Genomic DNA, 10,942 nt, shown 5'->3' on the forward strand with positions numbered 1-10,942 from the left:
GAAGACACCATGATAAGAACTTTCAAAAAATAAGAAAAGATGGTATCAATTTGTAATTTTTGGTCCATGTATATTCTGTTTCTGAAAGCAATGCGTATGAAACCAAAGGCACTTTTAAACTCATTAGTCGAAAATAAACTGATAACACCATGGCTATAAAAGAAATAGACAAACAGAGAAATAACAGTACACACAACACAACATAGAGAACCAAAGGCTGAGCAACACTAATCCCATCAACATACTAGGGATGATCTAAGGTGCTCCTGGCGGGTAAGCAGATCTGCTTCACATGTTGTACACATCGTGGTGCTCATGATAGAACAAACCTGTTGTTAAAGACCAAACAGCCTATTCATTTCTACCAGGGATTTTTCCTTAAAATTTTGTGTGAAGGTATTTCATGATTTAAGGAACAAAATATGATGAAAAAAATTGGGGGTCACCGACTTAGTTTTGTCGCTATAGCAACCTCAGTTTCGTGTTTTCCCGACTATTAACATAATATTTACTTGTTATATAAACTCTCAAAAAATACTTTATATCAAACCTAAAAGCATAATTCTTGTTTCACGTTAAACAGTAGATTCGTATCTATCAAATACAGGTTAAAGACCATAAGACTCATATTGTTTTGATCTTTAAAAATATGATTTATTTCATTCCCGCCAAAAATAAAACGTAAAAATGAAAAACGTTTCCAGAATTAGAAAATATCTACCAGTGATTTCTTCATATTTCAAGAAGGAAAGTGCCATGTGCACTCTTCAAAATAAAGGAAAAAAAAGTGTATGTCACCGACCTTTCAAAAAAGTTATGAGTAATTTTCATGGTTTTTTTCGTTCGTTTTGAAGAAAAGATCGCATTCAAGTAATAGGGGACAAGATTGTAGTTACGATATTGGGACAAATCTATATCGGTCAACTCATGATGGCGTCATTACAATTTACAAAGGTCCGATTTCAACTTCACTACTTGGAACTCTTGGTTTAATAGACCCCTTTGAGTATCTTCATCTGTTAATGAAAACTAATATAAAGCCAACAACAGCTAATATAAAACTATTCAAAGATCTTATCACAATGTTTAATCCATAGCCTTTTAAAATCAGTTTATCGAAAAGATCTTCAAGTTTACATGAATTGTATATTAATTTACCGACTCAAAAACAAATAGCACCGTAATAATTAGAATAAACTAGCTGTCCTGTAAGTTCCATATTGACTGCAGGTGCAACCAAACTTCCAAACCATACATTTATAGCTATACAATAATGCAGACAAAAAGTAAAATCCCAAAAACTTCGAGATAAAGGTTTTAAAAATTAACAAATATTCATAACGTACATAACGTACATACACTTCTTTAACGTCATTACAAACACGACTTGCTGCACTCAAGACGATCTCGCTACCACGAGCTGTCAATCAAACTGAAAAAAAAACACTTACCTCATGATATATTTGATATACATTTTATGTCTATTAAAGTTCATTTTCGTAATTATTAGGTTCCCTTCCAGACTCCAGTAATTTTGATCTAACATTGATGGTGTGTCTTCTTCGAAACCTGACAAAAATAGCAATTCAGGACCAGCTACCACGACCATCTGACTTGAGTGAAGGAGCTGCTGTATCTAGAATAAAGTTTTACCGGAATCAAATTGCCCATTCTGACTCCGGTGCGATGTCTTACTCAGAATTCAGTAAAACCTTTGATGAAGTGTCTATGGTAAGAGGACATCAAAAGTTTACGTACATTTACATTTCGTGTTGCTAAGTTTTAAGTTTTCTATGTCGTGTATTGTGTACTATTATTTTTTTTTCTGTCTTTTGTTCTTTTTTATTCATGGCGTTGTCAGTTTATTTTCGATCTATGACTTCGTTCTTATCTTTCAAGGTAACCTTCGGGTTGTTGTATTTTTTACACATTCACCATTTCCATTCTCAATTTTATCTAAAACAACTTTAGTTCGCAAAACGGCTTCCTTCAGAAACAGGCATTATCATTCCCCTTTAAAAGCTATAAAAGGCCACGGGTATCACAAACAACTGAAAAAGGAAAACAAGTAATTTTTTATATGCATTGATTTAGTAAAAATTGAAGCTTTATTGTGACATTGAATCTTTACGCCGTTAATTCTCATCTGATGCATAAAAATTGCTTCTTCTAAAAAATCAATTTAAATCAAATCCAATAATTGTAGATATTGTAATAATTAAGTTTTAAAAACACCACAACCTTATGATAAGACTATGATTTTCTGTTTGTAACTTAAATTCATCTTGTACAGTCAACATACATTTTGTACCACCACAGTGTTTTGTAATAATGAAATAATCGATTAAAGGTTGATAGTGTACACATTTCTTTTAGTTTATGTTTATGTGATGAATGTTATAAGTTCATTCAGTATGCATTTAAAGGAGCAATAGCTACGAAGTATGAAAAAAATAATAACGACACGATTTTGTTTGTTCAATCAGAACGTAAGTAATTATTGAAATTATAAATCGCTTTCGGCAGCCGGTTTAGTTCAGTTATGTCAGAATAAACATGGAATCGTTGCTGGTGAATTATTTACTTGCAAGTTAATAATTCGATCTCATTCAATCTATATTCGTGTAGGCTTCAATTTAACCCCTAGTTAGATATGATTTACGCATGAACAAGTTTATGTATAAATAATAACTAACATATATTTTCAACCTGTAATATGAAATAAAAAATACCTAGGAAAATCTAATTGCGCGAGTTCACTATCTATCTACATCTTTATTTATGTTTATATATAGATTCGACCACTGCATCGAGTGTGATACGATATTTATCCACTCGAGACAGTTAAATTTTCAAATTTAAAACGCGAGGCTCGCCGAGCGTTTTGAATGTTTAAAATTTAACTGTCGAGAATGGATAAATATCGTATTACACATGATTTGGTGGTGGAATCTGTTTCTCTAATGATTTTCAAACAATACGCAGGCAAACGTATTCCTTCTTTGCGACTGATCGGCAAAAAGATGTGTTCTTTCTATGTCACGTCATCAGGCATGGTCGCCTTTTTTCATGCCGTCACAATAGGAAATTCAGAGGAAAACAAGAAAATTCGACGTCAGAATCGGATTTTAACCAATGAAGTTCTGAGATCAAACGAAGCACACGTTGATTAATTTTTTTTATACAATGGGTGCAGAAAGGGATAAATTGACGAAGAATTAGAGAAACCTTGTTATATGAACGTTCGTAATCTTCGGATGTCACCTCGATGTATAATTAGATGGCATCTAGAATCAAATACACAAAAATGTTGAAACAAATTATCGGACCCATGCATTGTCAATTGTTTATTTAAGACTTTTTATATAATTTAAATACTATATATATAATATTCGTTTTAGTATGTATTGAATCAAATATGAGAATTTGAGTCAAATCGATGAACATGAATGACAGCTAATGTTCCTTTGCGTGTATTTAATAAAATAGAAATGTTTTCCACTTCAATTGTATGTACATTTAACCCGAAAGGATACAAATTTAGACCAAGACCTGAAAGGGTCGATTACATTTTTGAAGATGTGATAACAGATTAATGAAATGGGTATAATAGTGATGCCAATCCTTGCTCACGACGAGAAGTAATTGTGTTTAAAATTTAATGTAAGTGGAAAATTCAAAGAAAAATTCTCATTCTTTTTTATTCAATGAAATGTCATCCTTCTTTGGGAGCTTATCAAGATTCTGGCAAGATTAAACTTAAATATTTATTCATTCATAGCTGTCTTTAGCCATATAATTTTAAAAAGACCTTTATATGAATTACATTTTATATAAAGCAAGAGGTAGTTGAATGAAAATGTGTGGTGACTCTAGTTTATTATGGTCGCTTTGACACATTCCCCATTTCCATTCTCAATGTTATATTTACATTGAGTGGACGCATTGATACATATAATAGTTGACCATTAAAAAGTTTTCCATTTTTCAAGTGCAGCAGGCGTATGATATATAACAACTTGACACGGAACAGTATTTCTTAATACAAATTCAAACGAAAGCTAAACGTGTCATGCACATTAACTGCATTAACGAGCAGTTACATAAAATCATAGTATCCACTAAGGTGACGTGTCTTTAATGTCTGTTTTGTGTCGTAGTTTTCTTATATTTGATGCTTTTCTCTCAGTTTTAGTTTGTTACCTGGATTTGTTCTTTCTCTATCGATTTATGAATTTCGAAAAGCGGTATACTACTGTTGTCTTTATTGCTTACACATTTTTTTTTAAATATAATGGAATTGAATGCGACTGTCATTAAAGTGAGAAGTTTTTTTTTTCTAGCTGTTAAACCAGTTATTTCAGATCAAATATATCAATTTATTTAATAATGAATTATACCGGAATTGTCAAATTTCAATCACTCTGGGGTCTTTTTAAAAAATTATGTGACTTTCGGAAAACCTTAAAATTGATAATAGTCGTCTTTAGTGGATACTATTGCCACATTAACCTATAACACTATTGTTTTCCCTAATATGTACAAATACAAGTAGAACTAAACTGTCTTCTTTTTTTCCAGGCAATAGAAATTGTCTGTCCTCCTATGAAAACAGACTGCCAGACATTAAAACTAGCCCACATAGATCATTCAGTCCATGATATCTACTTAGAGTTTGTTAAGAATGAAAAACAAATGGAAGAAATGAAACAGCAACAGGAAGAACTTGTTGCTCAAGTTGAAATTTTGAATTTTGAAAGGCAGAATATAGAATGTAAGTTTCAAAGATTTGAAAAAAGGATATATGTAGAAAAAAGGGATAAAAGATACCAGAGAGACATTCAAACTCATGTGTAAAAATTAAACAGAAAACGACTTGTCTAAAAAAACAAATAAACAAACAATAGTACACAAAACACAACATAGAAAACTTAAGATTAAGCAATACGAACCCCACTATAAACTTGGGGTGGGAAACTCTTTCTTATTGTCGTTTGAATATACTTTATTGAAATAACAAATCTAAGACCCCGAGATATATGACATTTAAAACCTAAATTGAATTGTCCTTTATCGTAATAACTTTTTGAATTGGTTGATCTACATCACTTTCGGATGCTTCACGAAATAATGCAATGGCCAAAAAAAAGAAAATCCAATAAAATTACAATGCAAAATCAAATAAGTACTTTTTTTTTGCTTTTAGTGTACCCTAAAGGAATTAGGCATGTACATACATGAACTACAATTTTTTAACTTAAGAGTATACCCGATAAAGTGAGGGTAAATAACTGTTGCGATTAATTGGCACCTGAGTAAGAATGTATGCTCACTGGGTCGATATCAGTGCTTTCAAATATATACCCGTTTTTACATAATGTTTCTAACGACCTTTGGAGTCTTGTATTAAAATAGTTTCTAATATGAAACAAATTGAAATAAAAAATCTTTCCTTTATAAATTTGCGGTTATTTCTCATTTTAGAAAATAGAAGAAATACTAAAAGAGGGACGAAAGATACCAAAAGTTTCAAAACTTTGTTATGGGTACATAATACATGTAATGAGAAAAATAAATTTATTGAATACATTTTAGAATAAGATAAAACATTTTAGTCTTGATTTTAAACTATAAATTACTGTTATTTGTTAGTGGACAAAAAAAGACAACCGTGATGTTTGGATAACAATATTAAGTTTCTGAACTAGATATCACATTATAGATGAAATTACCGTTATATGTTGCGGGTGATTTAATCTTTAATTTAAAGATTACCATGGAAGCTTTGTATATCAAGTTCTGAAAAAGGACAACAGCTACTATTTGATTTTGTTTTTAGAGAGAATAAATTGGATGGATAAATTCATATGGTTGAGAAAAAATATCAATATATTATGTTTACGTTTCTTCATGTATGTGTACGTGTGTGTGTTTAATTGAATTACCTCTGCTGTATTTGGCTGTTATTTATATGTTGATTTGTATGAAACAAAACAAAAAACAAGAGTTTTTATACATCTTATTTTGTCCTGTAAATTCACAAAAAAAGCAATACATTACTGTCAAAGAGCATCTGAAGAGAACCTTTTCAGAATATAGATATAAATGATAGCGGGCATAGCAAAAAGATCATGTAGTGTGATTGACAATTTGACAGCTTTGTCCCAAAGCCAAATAGGTATAGATTAGAGCAATTATTGGCTTTAAAACATGAGCAAAATTCCTCCCTTTGGGAGTACAAGATAAAAATGATACTTATTGATATGAAGCGAACTTAGCGCTTTTCATCAGGGACACTAGTAGCAAAACTTGTTATCACCTAGAATGTCGATGTAAGAAAAAAGTGAAAAGCTATATATTTTCACCAGATACCTAAAAACAATAGCCACCCCCAAATCATTTCGAAGAACCCATTATAAACCTAAAAACTGAAACGGTGTAAACATAAATTTGAATACCACTTTCACAAAGGTTTCTTTGCAAATACCAAATACGAGTTTTGCAAATCGCCGTTTCACTGTCTAGATGATCATTGGAACACTGAAAAAAGGTGTCAAATCATTAGTTAACTTTTAAATGTTTAAATATAGAACATTTTATATAATCACACCGCTTTTAACATTTTTAGAAATATAAACATTATATTTTCATGAGGTCATTAGTTGCATTGTTGTCACTAGCACTTGTATTATTTATCAACATTTACATGAACATTTCAGCAATTCAAACCGAAAACATCTCAGATTGGAAAAAGAAACTGGAGAAGTTCTATGTGACTGCAGCTGCTAACAGATTAATTAAAGTGGTCAAAGACAAGCAATGCACTATTATAACAGGTGTACCTGGATCAGGCAAATCTGCAATTCTTATCATGTAGCCACATACATGCAAGAAACAGAAGGCTACACAGTTGTACCTATATGGTTACCATCAGAACTGATAAAATTGGCAAATTCAAAGGCTAAACAACTTTTTGTTTTTGATGATGTTTTCGGTAAATATTCTTTGAACGAATTCAACCTAAACTGCTGGGAATCTGAGACAAGACGTATAAAGATGTTATTAAACAACAAAATCCTTAAAGTAATAGTGACATGCAGATCCTATTTAATTGACAATGTTAAAGACAGCTTATCATCTCAATCATTTGAACAATTTAACTTGCAGTCAGATGAAATGAATTTGTCCTTATCTGAAAGAAAGGAAATCAGTAAGTTGTATCTCATTGATGATGTTTTATGTCACCTGAATGACGAAACTGTTATGATGTACAACTTCTTTCCTTTGTTGTGTGTTATGTTTAAAGAAAAAAATATGGACAATGCTGATTTCTTTCAAAATCCTAATCAATTTATAGAAAACGAAATTGACAACTTTAAAAGTAAAAGGGACTTATCATTCATAAGTCTAGCACTCTTGGTTTTATCTAATAACTCGATCGAGAAGGACGGTCTTCAGATTGGATATGATAAATACGATAGAATATTACAAGAAGTATTTAATGAATTAGATATCAAAACATATCCGTCGAAAACTTCAATTTTTTTAAACATTCAACATTTAAAAAATATGTATCTTGAAGAAACAGAATGTACATTCTGTACAAAACATGATAAAATTTTTGACATTGTTTCTCATAGCATAGGAAATTTTATAATTCGTTGTATTTTAAGACATGGAGAACCGGCATTCATAAGTAGTAGGTGTCAGTTAATTTCTCTCAATGAACAACATGGCGACTGTACCATAATGATTGCAAATGAATTAGAAACAATGTATTTCTAACGTATATTGAAAGACATTGAAAATGGGCATAACTGGGAGGTTTTTGCAAGCATTCAAATGAAATTTGAAAATTATAGAAATTTGTTAATTCAATACTTAGGAAAGTCTCATAAGAAATTGCCTTCATTAAGAATTGATTACACAACTCCATTGCATGTCACTGCGGCCAAAGGTTATTACCATATCTCTAAATATTTACTCGAAAAAGATAATAAACAGATACGTTCACTGGATGATAAAAATAGAACTCCTTTACACAGTGCCTCCATGAATGGTCATCATGAAATTGCACAACTATTGCTCAGTAACGGTGCTAAAATTAATCAGAGTGACAATGACAAATATACTCCTCTGCTCGACAGTTGTAATTATGAATATATACATGTAGTTGAAATATTGTTAAAATGGAAAGCAAATGTAAATAAATGTGATAAATATGGTTGGTCTCCACTACACATGGCAGCGTGTGATGGAAATACCGACCTTATCAAACTCCTAGTTCAGCATAAGGCAAAAGTGAACAAGAAAATGAATGATGGAATGACGCCAATTTTTCTAGCTTGTACGGAAAACCATTTAAAAGCCATTAAAATGTTGTATAGTTATAAAGCTGACATAAACATATGTGAGAAAAGTGGATGGAGTCCATTACATGTTGTTTCTGATTACAACTATAAGGAAGTAGCTGCGTATCTATGTGATCAAAATGATAAGGGAATAAACCTTCCGAATAAACAAGGCTCAACGCCATTACACCTAGCTTGTCAAAGAGGTAATGAAGACGTAGTAACATTGTTATTAAAACATGGTGCTTCCATTAATCATTACAATGAAAATGGATTAACCCCGTTTCATTTAGCTTGTTCTAATGGAAATACAAATATTGTACAACTAGTAATTAAAATGGGCGCAATTGTTAATAAAGTTATCGAACATGGAAACTTACTTTTAGCTTGTAACGGTCGGCATAATGAAACAGCTTTGGTATTACTTGAAAATGGCGCCGAAGTAAACAATCATGATGAAGATGCTCGAAATTCACTATTCATTGCTGCTGAAGACGGAAATATAGATCTTATTAAAATTTTGATGGAACATGATGCAGATGTTAACTTTCAAATGAATAATGGAATGACACCGATTTATATAGCTTGTGAAACTAATCATTTAGAAGCAGTTAAAATGTTGGTCAAATATAAGGCTGACATAAACAAATGTGCGGAAACTGGATGGACTCCATTACATATTGCTTCGCATGCCAACCATACGGAAGTAGTTGCGTATCTTTGTGAAAACAGTTCTGCAGTAATAAACCTTATTAACAAAAAAGGCGAATCACCATTACATTTGGCTTGTAGAGAAGGTAACAAAAATATTGTAGAACTACTAATTAAAGCGGGTGCAGAAGTTAATAAAGTTAACGGAACTGGAAATTCTCCATAACTTGTAGCTTGTAACGATCGACATAATGAAATAACTTTAGTATTACTTGAAAATGATGCAGATGTAAATGACAGCGATGAAAATGGCCGAACTTCACTTCACTATACCGCTGAAGACGGAAATATAGATCTTATTAAAATTTTGATGGAACATGATGCAGATGTTAACTTTCAAATGAATAATGGAATGACACCGATTTATATAGCTTGTGAAACTAATAATTTAGAAGCAGTCAAAATGTTGGTCAAATATAAGGCTGACATAAACAAATGTGAGGAAACTGGATGGACTCCATTACATATTGCTTCGCATGCCAACCATCAAGAAATAATTGCATATCTTTGTGAAAACAGTTCTGCAGAAGTAAACCATTCCAATAAATATGGTAAAACACCATTGCATCTTTCTTGTCAAGAAGGTAATGAAGACACAGTAACATTACTATTAAAACACAGTGCTTCCATTAATTATTGTGACAAGAAGGGCTTCACTCCGTTTCACAAAGCGTGTTCCGAAGGTAATTGCAATATAGTAAAACTGTTATTCAAAGATGAAGCAGCAGTAAATCTCCCTGACAGAAATGGGAGAACGCCTTTATATGTAGCCTGTCAAACAAAATGTAATAATGTAGTCGAATTGTTGCTGACACGTGAAGTAGAAGTTAATAAGGAAGCCCAAGTTCAATCTAAAGAAGGCTGGACACCTCTGCATGTTTCAGCATCCTCCGGAGATTTGCGTATTACTGAATTGTTATTGAAAAATAATGCAACTGTAAATCTTAATGATCGAATCGGATATACACCTTTATATTACGCTACCCAAAATAAATTTGATGACATCACTGAGCTTCTTGTTAGCCATGGAGCCATTTTTAGCGACAGTGATGTACAAAACACAGAATCAAAAAGACGAAAACGATGTTCAGTTCAATGAGCACTTGTGCATATAAGAATTGCAAGAAATTTGAATATTGATATCTTTAACTTGGTTATATTGTTAAGTCATTATTGTTAAAATCTAAGTTGTGTTCAACTGTCCTAAATATGAAGTCGAATAAACGAAATGAACTGAATTTATAACTTAGCAATAATTTGAGACCCTTACATAATTAGTGTGGCTCTTATTGTTTATTTATAAAGTTTGTATATAAGGCCAACTAAAATTAATTAGTAGGTTTTCATCCAAATTTTTGAAAAAAATGGGGCGGGTGGGAGGATTTTATTTTTAAATTTTATTTCATATGAAACCTTCTTGTCACGTGTTATACATATATGCAAGTGTAATAATAAGCTTATATCATGTAAATACATGCATAAGGTATTGTGTATGATTTTTCAAATGCTTAATATAAAAAAGAAGATGTGGTATGATTGCCAATGAGACAACTGTCTACAACAGACCAACATGACACTGACATTAACAACTATAGGTCACTGTACAGCCTTCAACAATAAGCAAAGCCCATACCGCATAGTCAGCTTTAAAAAGACAATGTAAAACAATTCAAAAGAGAAAAGTAACGGCCTTATTTATGATCCCGATAACATAAAGACACAATAGGAACAGATCTGAGAGTACTCGCAGTTATCTGACAGCGAGGTCAAAGCCACTAACAACTAATAAAAAAATCATTCATCTAAGACTAAATTTCTATCAATCCGTACACATCCAACATCAAAATACATTAAATACATAACTCTGATTGGCCACCACT

General features: G+C 31.8%; 2 protein-coding genes across 2 annotated transcripts; both read left to right on the plus strand.

Moving 5' to 3' along the window:
• The first annotated feature begins 7,842 nt into the window (after positions 1-7,842).
• On the plus strand, positions 7,843-9,365 carry LOC139500163 (ankyrin-1-like). The gene has a single exon (XM_071288903.1). The coding sequence runs from the start codon at positions 7,843-7,845 to the stop codon at positions 9,226-9,228; it is 1,386 nt and encodes a 461-aa protein (XP_071145004.1). The 3' UTR covers positions 9,229-9,365.
• A 7-nt stretch (positions 9,366-9,372) lies between these two features.
• Positions 9,373-10,161, plus strand: LOC139500164 (ankyrin repeat and protein kinase domain-containing protein 1-like). Its single transcript, XM_071288904.1, has one exon. It carries the CDS (start codon positions 9,373-9,375, stop codon positions 10,159-10,161), a length of 789 nt encoding a protein of 262 aa, XP_071145005.1.
• The last annotated feature ends 781 nt before the right edge of the window (positions 10,162-10,942 follow it).

The sequence above is a fragment of the Mytilus edulis genome, chromosome 13, assembly GCF_963676685.1.
Source record: "Mytilus edulis chromosome 13, xbMytEdul2.2, whole genome shotgun sequence".
NCBI classification, from domain to species: Eukaryota; Metazoa; Mollusca; class Bivalvia; order Mytilida; family Mytilidae; genus Mytilus; species Mytilus edulis.